Raw genomic sequence first — 16,258 nt, 5'->3', positions numbered from 1 at the left:
ACACTGTTCCGTTGAGGGGTTCATGGGACCGTCTTGATCATCTTTATCCCTTGCTTGGCACAATAATCCACAAACTCCTTGCTTTTGTATTGACCACCATTATCCGACTTCAGACACTTCACCTTCAAATTAGTTTCATTTTCAACAGCAGATTTCTATATCTTAAAAATATCAAATACGTCAGATTTAGTTTTAAGAAAATAGACCCATACCTTGCATGTTGAATCATCGATAAATGATACATAGTAGTTTTGCCTCCTAAAGATGAAATCAGTGTTGGTCCAAATACATTCGAGTGAACAAGCCCCAACTTCTAAGCTTTTGGTGTTTTCCTCGTCTATACAAAGTAACCCTCTTTTGTTTCCCGTGAACACAAGATTCACAAAATTCAGTTTCAACTTTTTTCAAGTCTGGAAACTTCCCTTTCCGAGGCATCGTATTTAGTCCCTTATCGCTTATGTGTCCGACTCGTTGGTGCCATAAATTAGATGGACTTGGATTGGTGGTTACAGCTTGAACACCATCATCAGGTATCTCTATCATGTATAGAGTGCCTTTCTTCTTTCCTTTGGCAATCACCAAGTTGCCTTTGATCACTTTCCATTGTCCATCCCTAAAATAAACATTAATCCCTTCATCATCCATCTTACCAACTGAAATCAAAAATCAACTTTCTCCTCAAGTTTAGAATAACCCTGACATCTTTCAATGTCTCGGTGGTTCCTATGGAGGTCTTCAAATCTACGTCCCCAATACCCATAATATCAAGCACTTAATCATCGGCCAAACGAACTTTGACAAGATTGCCTGTTTGTAGGTTCTTTACCATATATGGGCATGAGACGGCATGGAAAGAAGCACTAGAATCCATAATCCAGGATTCCACTAAATTCTCAACACAACATATGAGAAAATCTCCTGATTCTTCAGAGGATACATTGCTTAATTCTTTCTTTATAGCTTGTGGTTTTGGGCATTAGCTTCTAAAGTAACCTTTTTTTTGCAGTTCCAACATTCAATATCCTTTCGGTTCTTGGACTACCCCCTTTTTCAAGACTTTGACCTGCCTTGATTTGTCCTCTATTCTATCTTCTTCCTCTACTTTCTGTGATTAACAGAGAACTAGAACTGGAATATTCTCCTTTACTTCTTCTTCTAATGTCTTCATTTAAAATCAAGTCATGAATGCTATCAAACGTTAGCTTAGTAGAGTACCGGATGCACTACTAACGGTTGTGATTGTGCCTGACCAACTGTCAGGCAAGAATGATAAAAGGAGAAGAGCTTGTACTTCATCTCCAAACTTTATTTCAACACAGGTTAAACGAGAGATAATCGAGTGGAACTCGTTTATGTGGGCGGTAACTAACATACCTACCTTTCATCCTTGTGTTAACCAATTGTCGGATAAGAAACACTTTGTTTAAAGAAGATGGTTTCTCATACATGTTGGACAAAGATTTCAATTCATTGTACGTAGTTGTTTCATTGACAATGTTATACGCAACACTCTTTGCCAAAGAAAGCCTAACCACACCCAAGGCTTGTCTGTCCAACAACTTCGATTCTTCATCGTACATATCATCCGGTTGTACACCCAACATAGGTAAATGCAAACTTTTCTGATACAACAAATCTTTAGTTTGAATTTTCCAAAACCCGTAATCACTACCATCAAATTTGTCAATCTTGATCTTACTATCCTCTGCCATTTTAACAAACAAATTACCAAATTGCTACTAACCAAACAGGTTCATACTTCTAAATGGCAATTATACTAGCGGAAGCAATGAAAATAGAAACACAAGACTTTTCTATTTCATGTGTTAAATGGCGATAAACTTGTAAGGAAAAAATTTGTGGTCACCCAAAAAGGAGATGATTCTTTTTATTAAAAAAAAAACGATCGGTCCACGCTTTTGTATCCGACGGGTTGCGATTCCGGTGAATCGGAGATAGCCCCAGAATGGTTGTGGAGGTTGTGCTGGTGGCTGGTTGAGAGAACCCTAGTGAGCGACGGTTAGCTCAGATGGAGCTAGCTGGTGGTGATGGCGACCAAACCCTAGTCTCGATTTCTTCCACCAGGTAAGCTCCTTCACCTTCTCTATTCGTATGTGTCAATCGAGAGCCAAACCTCTGATACCAGTTGTTAGGACCAGACAGTTATCACACGCACATAGTTCTCACAAGCTGTAATAATCAAGAATTCAAGAATTTAAGGTGGTTTGGTCTGATGACCTACATCCACACACGGGGTAACTAGGACTTTTATTTCTTCTGTGTTCACATTTTACAAATATAGAGTAATCTCATATACAGAGATTAAAATGATAACTGGTCAAAGAAAAAAAAAACCATAAAGCATGTCATCAATACGTCTGTCCACCAAACACAAAAAACAGATATGGCCCTTAAAGTCTGGCTTCGTGATTTCTGGCACTACCTTTTATTTTGACCAACCCAATAAATGGCTTCACACATAAGATTGTAGAATTTCCTAACGAAACCTCCTTGAACCTTGATTAGCACTGCTCATAAACTTCCCTACTATTGTAATAGTTAAAATATGCATGTATTGAAATGGTATTCTTAAGATTCGATACAGTTTTCACAACATAAAAGATGAATATAAAAAAATGGTAAACTGTACGATCTGAACGGCCCATGACAATCTACCCTAAGGTTTACGTGAGAAGTTAATTGCGGAACACTAGCAATATTTTTGGCATTCCAGAGTTTGAATAAACCTTGTATGAGGAATTACCAACCTCAATCAATATGCTCCCATGAGAAGCACAAAAAATGAATATTCATTAATATAATTAACAAACTAATGAAAATATATATTGATTTTTGTATCCCCTAAAATAACATAAAATTATTCAAAATTTTCACAATGATTTTGATAAGGAAATCTTAGTGGCATATATAAATTTCTAATATAATCTAAAGCTTCAAATGAAGCAAACGAGGAACACCATCGAGCGCCTTAGAAAATGAATATTGACTGTACTCATGAACGGTGGTTTCTCTGTACCTCGGTGGGTTGTCATCTGAAACAAGTTCCTTGATAGGTCCGTACACCTTCTGTGATGGTACTACGGAGGAGCCGAAGAAACATGCCACAGAAACTCTCGGCCCATTCTTATTTGCCACCACTCTATGCTCCACACTCCTCAGTTTGTCATTCGACATCACCTGAAAAACCTCAACACAATTAGACTCCAAAAGTGAATGTTCAGTGTAAAAATCACATGCTCAACTACACTTACTACTTGCCTGTAATAAATCTCCAATGTTGATCACAAGCGCACCAGGAATTGGAGGAACATCAATCCATTCGTTTTGATGGAGGATTTGAAGTCCTCCTATTTCATCTTGTAGAAGCACAGTTATGAATCCACCATCTGTGTGTTTGGCTGTACCCATGGTTAGCTCTGGTTGTGGACAAACTGGATAATAATGACCAGCGAATAAAAGCACCTTGTCACAGTCCATATCTCCCAGGTGACTTGCGTTCAACCCCAAGGCCTCGGAGATCATCATGAACAGTAAGCTGCCAAGTTTTAGCACACGATTCGAGTAATCTATTTGTATGTCTCTGCAAACCTCCGGCAATTCCTCAGGTGGCGGAGGTGATGGAGCCATAAATGAATAAAAGGTGTCTCCCCAGTTCGCTGCAGGGGAACTGAGCAGATCGAAATTGCAATTATACATCACTGGTCTCGAAAGATCCCTTGTGTAAAACATTTTCTTGACCTCCACATGTTGTTCGTGAAATCTACGAACTCCTTGAAGCATCTCGTCTATAACACTTACGGGGATCCCGTGATTCACTACTTGAAAAAACCCAAGATTCTCCGAGGCTGCACGGATCTTCTGCACCGTTGATGTTCTATCTGTGGATCCGAGGTCTACGACTGGAATCTCCAAAGCCATGGTTGTTTTGGTGGAGGTTTCCGGTGGGTGGATGAAGATGCGAGGGATCTGTGTGATTCCGGCATCGATGAGGCCTTTGACACCGGCTTTTGTTTGGTCGAAAGCTTTGAGTTCCACTTCTCGATCGTACGCTGAGGAAGCTGAAGAAGTTGTGGTTTCAGTTGCTGTGGTGGTAGCCATTTGTGAAGATAATTGTACGTGTATGCAGGGCCAATGAAGCATGACTGCAATAAATGATTAAAAATTAAACCGGGTAATTGCCTTTCAGGTAACAAGATCGGTCGGGTCGAATTTACCTTTTAGCGTTATATATTCTTTTATGGATAGTGCCCACAGATATACCTCGTTTTGGATTTTTACACATCAAGAATCTTTAAAAAAAAAACAAAAAAAAACAAAAAAAAAAAAAATACAAAAAGAAAAAAATATATTATAAAAAGAGTTGAAAAATGTAACATAAATAGTTTTATGAGAGTATACTGTGTGGGTCACAAAAAGAAATGAATTGGCTGAGTTGACACATGAAAACGGCGTCATGACACGGGGAACACTGTCCCCCAACTTGTTGAATCTCGTTATGGCACTTCTCGTGCTCGTTACCACATATTGAAACGGGAATAGTAACCAATCAAAATCATTTTCCTACCTCTTTCTCTCTTTTTCTCTCTATCTTTTTTACCTCTTAATAAGTTATAACATTAGAACACCATTTTCAAAATGATGTTATAGTGGTGTTAAGATTGATGTGACATTTAAGATGACGTTATAACACCGACCCATACCCAATGCTCTGAGAATTTTGAGGACAGGTTAATCCTTTCAAAAGGTTGACATAAATCCTTATGGTCAATATTATATTATTATTAAAAAGTATGGTTAACACTGTTTAATAACCAACTATTATGACTGTATTTAATTTGCAATAAAATGATTTTATTGCGTCAATTGAAAATAAATTATTTATTTATTATTATTATTATTTCTTTTTATTTTATTAGGTATAATATATCATTTTATATTTTTTTAGTGTTAGCCAAACTTTCAAATTTTGTTACAATTTTGGTACATACTTTCCAAAAATTAGTTTTTTTTTTTTTTTTTTTTTTTTTTTTTTTTTTTTTTTAATTCTTTATAAAAAGTTAGTTTTTATGTATGAATTATTTTGTTTAAGAAATTTTTAGTAAGCTTTTATGAAAAAATTATAACCGTTTGGTCAATATCTTTGAACTTTTTTATAGCATTTCTTTTTAACTTTCTTATAATATTTTAAACTTTTTTACAACGGCTATTAAACCTTTTTGAATGTTTATTAAAAAATTTACTACCAAGACAATAAATAGATGGAAACCTTTATAACTAAACACCATAAATAATAGATTGAAACACATAAAACCAAATTTGTTATTTGATGTGTTGATTCATCTAATACACAAAAAGAATTGATGTAAGTCGAATACAAAGTTGGTTTTATAGGTTTAATTTATGCTTTATGTTGGTTTGTTATGGGGTTTCAATCTATTTGAGTATTCGGTCCATTTTTTTACTGTGAAATGATCTTAATAATATTTTAAATTTTTTTAAAAGGTTCTAAAAACATCGTAAAACCTTTCAAATAAAAGTTTACAAAATGTAAAAAAATTGTAAAAGTTGAAAAAAAAAAGTTCAAATTGTTTAATAAAAAGGTTGTACAATTTTTTGTATATGGTTTTTGTAAAGAACTTTGAAATAAGTTGTTAAAAAGTTAATTTGTAAAGATTTACTAATTTTGGGACGAAATTGTAAAAGATTAAAAAAGCTGGATGGAGATCGTAACAAAATCCGAAGCTTGGGTCAAAATTCTTAAATGACTTACTATACCTATTACCACAAGTAAAACCAAAACAAAAATAATATATATATATATATATATATATATATATATATATATATATATATATATATATATATATATATATGGTTAGGTTATTTTGTTTTTACTATCTATTGTGTGTATGTATGACTGATTCTGAACCAATCATTTTAGTTATTTTAAGAAAGTAATTAATGCATATTACATATTGAAAATATAATAATTATTAATTATATCTTCAGCATTTAATATACATTAATTACTTTATTAAAATAACTAAAATGATTGGTTCAGAAATAGTCATACATGCACACAATAGATAGTGAAAACATTTGAACCTAACTCTCTCTCTCTCTCTCTCTCTCTATATATATATATATATATATATATATATATATATATATATATATATATATATATATATATATATATATATTTCCATTGTATGCAATAAAATAATTTTTTGTCAACAATATTTCGTTTCCCAAAAACATTGTTAACCGTAGAAAGTACTACTTAAGTATTTGAAAATGACCAATTTATCTTTTTCTTCGTTTCTCATTTTTGTAGAGTCTTATAGGTTATTTAATTATTTTAGTAAAATAAAACTCTATCTATTTCTTAAGGACTCTCTTTCTCTCTTTACCTATATTTCTTTTCAAAGATTAAGAACATATGAAATTATGAATAATTATATCGATGTTATTGCCTCATTATCAAACACCACCACAAGCACTATATGCTGCATTTCTCCATCGACCACAACCATAGCTAGTTGACAACTCCAAGTCAACTACATTTTCGCTCGCAGCACACCCATCCTCTCTTTTCGATCTCAACAAGAAAGCACACTCCTACATCTCTTTTATTTTTTTCTTGATTCAAGAAATCCTTTAGAGCTCCCCCTAGATCTTTCTCAGCTTAAGAACAACCTCCATACATCCTTCAAACTAGCTCTACCACTCATGCAAAATCATTTCCCTCCCTGTTTGACACCTCACAACTTATATCATATTTGGGATATTTCGAAGACATGGTAAAGCATATTTTTGGTTGCAACTAGGAACGATTATAGTTAAATAGGTATAAATATCTAAAAATTATAAAACTTCATCCTAAAATTCGGCATGAAATTTAGGAAAACTGGTTAAACCCATACCAACACAACTATATAAATATTTTCCCAAATTAAAATTCGGGACATATCAAAATATTACAATACAACCGCATGTGAAATGTAATACCCACTTTCTAGGCCTAGAACTTTTGGCCACTATTTGCGAAAATAAAAAATGGAAAATAAAATAAAGCTATAAATTAAGTTATTAAGATTAAATAAAAATTGAATTAATAAATTAAATATTTTAGTTAGTTATGACGATACGAATTAATTATAAATACTATTATTGACGACGGTGAGTCTAACCGTTCCCTTAAAACTCCACGTTCTTTCAATCTCGTCCGCATAAACTCGATTTTGGCGGTTTCTTGCAGTTCATCTTCCTGATTCTTCTCCCGCACGATTCCGTCTCTACCCACGATTCCGTCCATGCCTCTATTTCGGTAACTGTTGAATCAGTTCATCGTCATCCGCCTATATATTGATGGTTCGATGTTAGTTCGTTGTTTTTTGCTCAAGCAATGAGACTCCGGCGAGGGTGATGAGGCTCTCTGATAGCAACTCCTCTTGCCATTTGATCCTCTGATCAAGTATGAGCCGATGATTTCGACGCCGATTCACCACCAACTACTCTCTCTCTCTCTCTCTCTCTCTTTGAGGGCATTCACGCAATTTTGTTGTTGTTGATGTTGATTTGTACTTCAGATGGACGAGGCGATGATGATGAAATGTAGCCTGAGCAAAATTGGAGTTTGGAGAGCTGATCTGTATCTTGGCTGGGCAATCCGTCCGGAAGGCATTTTTTTGTCTTCAGAGTTTTCTCTCTCTAAATTGACATGCATTGCAACTGCGATTGCAGCCATGACGGATTTAGGCAAAACAAACTCCATTACAACATATCTGAGCCTCCGTTTTGGTTTTTTTTTTTTTTTTTTTTTTTTTTTTTTTTTTTTTTTTTTTTTTTAATTTTCATAAGTAAGCATGCCAACTGTTTGTATTAATGCCTTTATGTTTCTTTTGGTTAATCTAAAAAGTTAATGGTTTATTAATAATCTAAGAAGTCGTGTACACATGCACTGCTACAGATTTTGCCTTCAATCTTTTGTAATAACTCTAGAAGCACCATGAGATTTGTGTATAAATGGACAAGTATATCTTACATCAAGCTAAATATTTATACTGGGCAATTTAGGTTACATGTAATGGAGGCACTTTTGTATATGCTATAAAGGCCAGAAGCTCTCCCAATCAATGTCTAAGATCTTCTTGATTACAGGTTTGTCTGGATTTTAATGTCAAACGCAGACTTCTATAGAAGAAGAAATTGATGTGGTGGGGTTGTTTGTTTTAGAAAAAAACGATGTTGCAGATATGGCGCTCTGATTAAGAGAAATGTTTGATTGTGCTTTCAGTTTTCTATAATTTTTCCAGTTATTGTTTTTGATTTTAGGTTCTTTTATTGTTGGTTATTGATGCAGGTGATATGAATAACATTGCTAGAGTATGAAATCCAATTGTGGACCATTGGCAGACAATTTGAAGTTCTTCACATGTTTGTCAAGAGGTCTACCATCACAGGCAACTCCAGCAACCCTATTTAAGGTTTACGTGTTTGGCATGTCTTCCTCATCAGAGCTTCATGTAAGTCCCTCCAATTGTAGCATCATTATTGAGAAGTTACAATGAAATGAAACATGGAATCAGTTCTATATGTAAACCTCATAATGTCTCTGGATAGCTTCTTGTAATTTCTAATGAAAAAAGAACCCTTAGTAAAGATATAATGAAATTAAACTTAACAGAATAAGGATTTTCTTAAATTATGATCCCTCTTAGGCATTTTATCATGCACCTGTAAGACATAGTCAAACGTCCAACAACTTGAAAACATCATCAAAGCATCAAAAACCCCAAAGACTAAATTTATCTGAAGAAATTGAACCAAAATCAAACAATCGAGTAAGGAATTTAAAACAGATGCAAATTCAGATTCATTACCTTAACCAACAACTTGTAAAAAGAAAAATATATGTATTACTTTTTTACAATTATAACAAATTCCTAATTAATTTTTAATGATTTTGGACCATGTTACCCCTCCTGCATCATTTTTGATTTTGGACCATTGTACCCCCCACCCTCCATTTGTATTGAAATGTTTTAGTGTTGTTGTTGTATCTTTGTATCTTGTCTGATCCACACTTTCAATCATATTTTGAACCCATTAAAATGCTTAATAGCTTAAGCACTTAGTCATGAAAGTTGTTTTGTTGGAAATAATAGCATTGTACATATTTTCAGTAAAAATTATGTTACTTTTTCTTATTTAAGCATTGTACTTTCAAATAAAGTGTTTATTTGTCAGTTTATAAACTTCATTGCCTCTATTCAAGTTTAAATACAAAACTATTGTTGGTGCTATAATATGGCAAAATTTTCAAGTGTATATATATATATATATATATATATATATATATATATATATATATATATATATGTTTTAATATCAACATTAATTAAGTATGGTTTTGTTTTGTACTAACTTTTCATTTGTCTTTTAGATTTATAGCTTCTCACCAAAGAAATCCAAGGAGAAAAAATGTGAAGAGTAAGTGATAATCAAAAAGAGGGAATTTTTAATGAAGTTGAAAGAAAAAACTTCTTATTGGGAGACATGCATGATGTAATACAAAGTATAAAACTTAAGGTACATCCACTTAATACATACTAATCATATATTTTTGTTTTTTGTTTTTTTTTTTAATTTTTAAGTGATGTTTGGATAAAGTTACGTTAGAATAAATGATAGTTTAAAATATACTTAGAAAATGGCAGCACGTTATGGGAGAGATGGAAGGGAAAAATATGAGGGAAAATTTGTAAAAAGTTAGGGCTCAGTGATGAAAGATTATTTTCCTTAACTTTCCTTATTTTGTCTTTCTTTCGGTATTAAGTGAAAAAGAAACTTCCATTTCTTTGGCTATCTAAAAAACAAAAATCACTTAATTTCCTTAATTTTATTTATTACGTCTTTCTTTCCGTATTGTTCTTATTACTTATACGTTTTATGTTTTGTGAGTTTTTCTTTTTAAATACAAAATAATGATTATTATTATATTTCAGGTGGATGATGAAACAGATTGTCTTAGCTTTGACCTTAGTCCATCAGATGACATCAATATTGCTGTGAGGTGCAAGGAAAAACCCATCTGATGATCTTCCTGGACAATGTACGTATTTTTGAGCAATTAGCATAATCTCACACATTTATTTTTTTAATATAACATCCTAATTTCATCTCATAAACAAAGGAAGGCTGTTGTACGCATCAAACTGCTCTTGATGGACTGTTAGGAGATGGAAACTTGAGTTCTAATGTTCCTTGTATTATTAACTTGATAATAATCCACATAAACCCAAAATTTACAAAGATATTAACTAACTTTTATGACTTTGTGTTGTTGGCATTGAAACTCTACAAATTACAGAAGCTTTTGGGAAAGTTTAGGCATTTAATGCGATTTGTGAATTTCTTGAAGGTTTATTGAGATATTGAGGTTTATGAGGGAGCAATGAAAGAGAAATATTAATAGCTTGTATTGGAGAATTATTGGAAGAAAAATAAGTTGGGAAAACCTTTGATGTTTGTTTCAAGCAATTGAAATATACATTACGTGACCAAATATGACTATAGCTTTCGCACTATGTGACAAGCAACTGATATGTTGTAACAAAGTCAAAACACATGTTCTGATGCAATTTAATATATAATATAAATTTTCTTTGTAGATGGATGCTACTACTCTAGGATACCTAAAGGCTAGATATGATGAAATAAAGCGTCAGATACAACCATACAAAATCTAATGGGTTCCAATTTTAGGCATTAAGGGGGGACAACATGATTGAATGATTAAGAAATATTGATTGGTAAAAGGGTCCAAATTTACTTGGATAACTTGACCAGAGGAATAACCCATAGATACCAGTAAACAAGTTTACAAAATCAAAGGGTATCGCTTAGTTGGGTTGAATTCAGGGTCATGAATCCTGGTATGGCACTATCTAAGAATGATGTATAATGATAGTGTTAATTATGTTTCCATATCTTCCTTTGCTGAAAAATACAAACATTTCTTTACTTCCTTTTTTTATAGATAGATACAAGAAATAGCAACGTACTTTGATTTGCCCATGGAGATGGTGATTGCTATCTTTGCATACATCTACCGCCAATCATTATCGGTGCTAAAAGTGTATCAGTTGGGATGATTTTCGACCAGATATGCTGTTTAAATAAATTTTAAAAAAAAGTTGGAATAAAAAAATAAAAAAAATTGTATTAATTCTTGTATTAATGTTTTCAAATTATGATAGCAACATGATTATTTTTTTACCATTAATAGCAATGTACTTATCTTATTAACCAATAATAGCAACATATTTATCGTTTTTACCAATAATAGCAACATATCTATTCTTTTTTTAACAATAAAATGTAAGTGATACTTTAATATTTTGCTTTAACTAACATGTATTTATTTTGTTAAATTTGTTATTTAGGTACCCTCATCATGGCATGAACAAGTTTTTCCCCTGGTTTGTCATCTTATTTCTGATTCACTCTTCATTTTTCTTTTTGGTTGGTATGCTTAAACCTTTGTTAAAACTATGATTTCTTTCCTTCAATTTTTTATGATTGTGGAAGAATGGAACACTTATTTTATAATTTTCCTTGTGTAGGGACCTTCAAACCAATTAGAAAGAAGGAAAGTGAAAAAAAAACACAAGCCATGGCTAATTTGTAAGCTAATCATTGATTAATATTCTTATGAATTTATAAAAAAGAACTAAAAAAAATCCCGTGGGCCCAAACCGGGGCCAAGTACTTCATGAAATCTACCGAAAGTCCGAAACTATCTAACGAGTTTTTATTTTACTTAAAAACTAGAAATATATTGAAGAACATATCTTTGGTGCAAGATAAGATTTTTATCCTACTTTTTGTTTTTATTTTGGGTTTTTCTTTATGCTCCAAAGAATAAATCTACATTTGTCAAATTAGATTTTATTTTTGCTGGTTACAATACTATAAAAAGCTAAAAATCATTAAGTTCTTTTAGTTTTTTTTGTTATTTTTTTATAAATTAAAGATCTTTTTTATACCTACGTTTTAATCTGCAACAAAAGAATCTTTGATTTACCTAAGTAAAAGTTAATTGATGTTAATTTAATTTTAGCCAAAGGGTAGTTTGGGCATGATTTTTTTCTTGGTTGCATGTCTTTTAAAGAGTAGCAATTTTCTTCTATCTTATCGAATAAAATATTTGGGTTAAATGCAAGAAATAGTATTGTATTTTGATTGCCTGTTTGATTATAGCATCTTACTTTAGTTCTTAATACGACACTGTACTTTTATTTTGAAAAAATCTACTTATTTATAATAATGTCAATCTAAATATAAACAACTTTTTCACTGGTATATTAAGAAAAAAATTGAAAGTTAAATGTTATAACTGGGTAGATTTATCAAGATAAATTGCAAGTTTCTATTTTTCTTTTTTAAGTATGTATTCATAAAGTGGCTGAACGAGTAATGATATATGTCCGGAAAAGTATCGTATACATACATTTTTACTAGATAACTATCCAAATTAAGTAAATGACCATCTTACCCTTTTAGTTTGATGTCGGTTTTGAAATGGCTATCAAATTGAGAATGCAAAATGACAATATATGTAGTGCTTATAATCTCAAATAGAGAACCAGTTTGGTTCTACAAGTAAGGTTGTTTATGGTTTTAGACCGGGCCCAACAAACGAAGAACTAGGAATCAATTTAGTGGAAAATAGAGAACCAGACTGAATACCTCGGTTCGGTTTCCGTTTTATTTTTTGGTTCCACAGAGTCAAATGTTCATCCCTACTGCCAACCACCTGATGATTTCTTTTTGTAATCTAATTATGTTGTATCATTGAATTTAGGTAATGTGCGTTTAACATTAAAAGAGTGAAAATAAAGAAAGACACTTTAAAAGTGGTGTGTGGGGAATTTTTTTATCGCATTTGTTTACCGTAATTTACAATGTACACTACCAAAATTTCCAGAAATAACAATGTACTTTACCAAAGTTCTCGATTACAACAATGTATTTTGCAACAATAATAGCGTATACGATTTTACATCAACATTTCAACTCATTATTAGTGTACCATGTAATGCATCATCAATTATAATCACGGACAAGTAAGACAATTAAGTAAGTTATAACGCATTATGATATATACAAAGCATTATAAATCAATTGTTTTCTGATGAACTTTTGTTTCATTCTATTTTTTTCTTATATCATACAAGTGGTAACTGAATCACTGACACTTTGTGAGACCCGCTTGAATAGCAATATACTTTGTTAAGACATGTACAACAATGACCAATATAGAATAAAGTAAAATCAACATGTTTTTATTACACCGCTCAGTCTTCCACCGGACGGGTATGACACTAGTTTAAAACTTATTCGAATCAAATTAATGAAATATTAACTACTAGAAGAGCCTTAGGCGCGAAATTCACAAAACATGGACTTAACTGAAGGTTAAATTAAATCATCTCAAAGGACTTAAAATATTAGAAAAATGATTTCAAAATGTTAGAAAAATGGCTAAGAATAGAAAGTTTAAAGTATAAGTTGATGTTTGTGAAATTATATATATATTTTCATATATTTTTAATAATATCTTTGTTTTTAAATGAGGACAATAGATGCATAATTGCTATATATATTTATGATTTGCAAATAAAAATGAAAATTTGATAAAATAGAAGTTGTAAAGAGAAAATATAGAGCATAATTTTGTGGCTTAATGACCAAGGAAGATTAGGATTCTTCATTATTTGGATAAAATGGAAATATTCAATTAAATAATTTGGATTAGACTATTTGGTTAGGATAAAAATTTTGAATTGGTTTTCAACAAAACCAAATTATTATTTTGGATTTTAAATTGGTTTTGGCTTTTGAAATAAGAACCGATTAATACAAAAAAAACCAAATAAAATTTATTATTTCTAATATATATCTTTAATAGTTTATAAATTTAAAAAATTATCTTTCCAATATATTAGAAAGTTTCATTTAACATAATACATTAATATGTATTTCTTATCAAAAGTTTTTTTTATTTATAATAATATACGTTAATATATTTTCATGGTTGTTTGTAAATTTTAATTCATAACTAATTAAAAAATTTTCTTTAGTTTCTTCTATAGAGTGAGCTAATACTCAAGTATATATTTATTAAAATATCTTGCCTTTTAAAAACCGAATTGTAATACCAATCCAACTGAATTTTAATTTGGTTGGATTGAATTATTTTTTAATTTAGTTTGGACGATTTAGATCCATGTTTTGAAAAACAAAATAAATTTGGATTAATTTGATTGGATCGAATGGAACTAAACCATCCAAGCGAACACTCCTAAAGAAGTCAACTGGAAATTAGAATGAAGAATATTCTAAGGATTTTGAAGATTTTGTAGATAAATACCGTACCACACTACGAATATATCATCGCACCGTATTTTAGGTCGGTCTTGAAATACTATAAACAAAGACTTTGGTCATCCAAAATAGTGTATGTTGAAGAATATAGAAAAAAAACAAGCAAAATAAAGTTAAAAAATCACAGTAAAAGTATTAGAATGAAGTACATAAATTTAAGAATATTCATTTTGGTTCTCTTACGGTATTTTTAGCATTATTTTAGTTTTTGTTGTTTTGTTTGTTTGAATTATGGGTTAAGTCCCATTACTTTTTTGTTTAGATGTAGATGATATGACTTGATTTGTTTCACACAAATATTAGTAGTTGTTCATATTGTTAATGAACGCTTATTAAAAATATACGCTTATTCATAATGGTAGTTTTATGTCTGTATAATTGAATGCATGATTTAATATTCATGATTATACTTTTTTTTTTTTTTTTTTTTTTTTTTTTTTAAACCACAAATCTAATCTACTTCTGGACTACTCCTTAAATCCACCTATATCCGCAACGGGACTCGAACCCTCAACCTCAAGGAGGAAGGGCAACACCGGATACTACCGGGCTAGAAGCCCTTTGGTTCATGATTATTAGGCAATTTAAACGGTTATCCTATCAATTCATTCTTTCGGAATATGAATTTACAGTGGATCTACGAAAGTTAATTCCATTGCACTTCATATTATAAAGGATATTAAGTCTGAATTCATCAATATAGGAATTTATGGATATTTGCTGTTAGCGGTTATTATTATTATTATTATTGTATAATAGTTTTTCATAGATATATTTGTTCGGCCCATTGGCCTCCTCTGATGTATTCATATATATACTGTGAATTAATAATACATGGGTTTTTATGGGAAAATACAAACAATCTCATGGTATCAGAGCAATAACAATTTCCCTGTAAACCCTACTCGACGGCTATTCTTCTGTCGTTCAACCTATTTTCATCTTGTCAATTCTATCTTCTATTCTAATCTTCTGATTCTACTCTGTCTCTGCTATAGGTGTTCTCAAGATGTCAGGAAACAACTCGTCTAATAAACATACATCTACCATTAACATTAAACACGTTGTACCCCTTGTTCTTTACCTGGAGCAGATGAACTATGACATATGGAGAGAGCTTTTTGAGATTCATTGCATAGGATATGGGGTAGACGATCATCTCCGCCCTCCTGTTGAACCAATCAAAGCATCATCAGAAAAGGAAACACTAAAGTCAACATCGGCTAAGGATGCATGGCTTCGGATGGATTCAATCATCAAATCTTGGCTCTATGGTACTCTCTCCATCTCTTTCTTGAACATGATTTTTAAGAAACAAGCAACAACCCTTGAGATCTGGGAAAGCCTCGAGAAAGTTTTTCATGACAACAAGACTTCAAAGATCATCCAAATTGACAGGGAGCTACGTAACATCTCAATCCGAAACTCGACAATCACTAAATATTGTAACAAGATCAAGTCACTTGCTGATCGTCTTGAACACATGAGTTCTAAAGTTCCATAAATTAATCTAGTTGCCTATATGCTGAACGGGCTCACTTCAAAGTATCGACATGTGGTAATAAACATAAGACATCATGATCCAGCGTTGTCCTTTTGGGATGCTCGTTCTATCTTGGTTCTTGAAGAACAGGAGATGATACAAGAAGAAAAGAAAGAGGCCTCTCTCACTCATATGGATCATGCTTCATCTCAAATTGCCCTAAACATTGAGACCTCAAACCACACTTCTAATCACCGTGGTGGCTTCCGTGGTGGACGAGGGGGTCGTAATTATCGAGGT

General features: G+C 31.9%; 2 protein-coding genes and 1 long non-coding RNA gene across 6 annotated transcripts; 2 read left to right on the top strand and 1 right to left on the bottom strand.

The window, feature by feature from the left end:
- Positions 1-2,819: 2,819 nt before the first annotated feature.
- On the bottom strand, positions 2,820-4,180 carry LOC145093875 (1-aminocyclopropane-1-carboxylate oxidase homolog 1-like). The gene is made up of 2 exons (XM_079032121.1): positions 3,280-4,180; positions 2,820-3,198 (listed from the first exon to the last, which is right to left on the bottom strand). The coding sequence occupies exons 1-2, from the start codon at positions 4,159-4,161 to the stop codon at positions 2,947-2,949; spliced, it is 1,134 nt and encodes a 377-aa protein (XP_078888247.1). The 5' UTR covers positions 4,162-4,180; the 3' UTR covers positions 2,820-2,946.
- A 3,046-nt stretch (positions 4,181-7,226) lies between these two features.
- On the top strand, positions 7,227-13,059 carry LOC145093874 (uncharacterized). Of its 4 annotated transcripts, none has more exons than XR_013703125.1 (5): positions 7,227-8,184; positions 8,387-8,549; positions 9,470-9,615; positions 10,032-10,138; positions 11,472-13,059. It is a non-coding gene; the product is annotated as an uncharacterized LOC145093874 (long non-coding RNA). The 4 variants fall into 4 exon arrangements; XR_013703127.1 differs by having other exon boundaries at positions 7,227-8,549; positions 11,472-11,507; positions 11,652-13,059; XR_013703126.1 differs by having other exon boundaries at positions 7,227-8,549; positions 11,472-11,550; positions 11,652-13,059.
- Positions 13,060-15,484: 2,425 nt separating this feature from the next.
- On the top strand, positions 15,485-15,979 carry LOC145096172 (uncharacterized). The gene has a single exon (XM_079033938.1). It carries the CDS (start codon positions 15,485-15,487, stop codon positions 15,977-15,979), a length of 495 nt encoding a protein of 164 aa, XP_078890064.1.
- Positions 15,980-16,258: the final 279 nt, after the last annotated feature.

The sequence above is a fragment of the Lactuca serriola genome, chromosome 3, assembly GCF_051521515.1.
Source record: "Lactuca serriola cultivar US96UC23 chromosome 3, Lser_US96UC23_V15, whole genome shotgun sequence".
NCBI classification, from domain to species: Eukaryota; Viridiplantae; Streptophyta; class Magnoliopsida; order Asterales; family Asteraceae; genus Lactuca; species Lactuca serriola.
Note: the sequence above shows the minus strand (reverse complement) of the source record. Positions and strands in the feature narration are given on the sequence as shown.

Excerpts from the sequence above, each read along its gene's own strand:
- LOC145096172 (XM_079033938.1), top strand. The coding sequence starts at position 15,485 with ATGTCAGGAAACAACTCGTCTAATAAACATACATCTACCATTAACATT.
- LOC145093875 (XM_079032121.1), bottom strand. The coding sequence starts at position 4,161 with ATGCTTCATTGGCCCTGCATACACGTACAATTATCTTCACAAATGGCT. Across the intron at positions 3,199-3,279 it reads ACATTGGAGATTTATTACAG|GTGATGTCGAATGACAAACT; the intron begins GCAAGTAGTAAG and ends GAGGTTTTTCAG.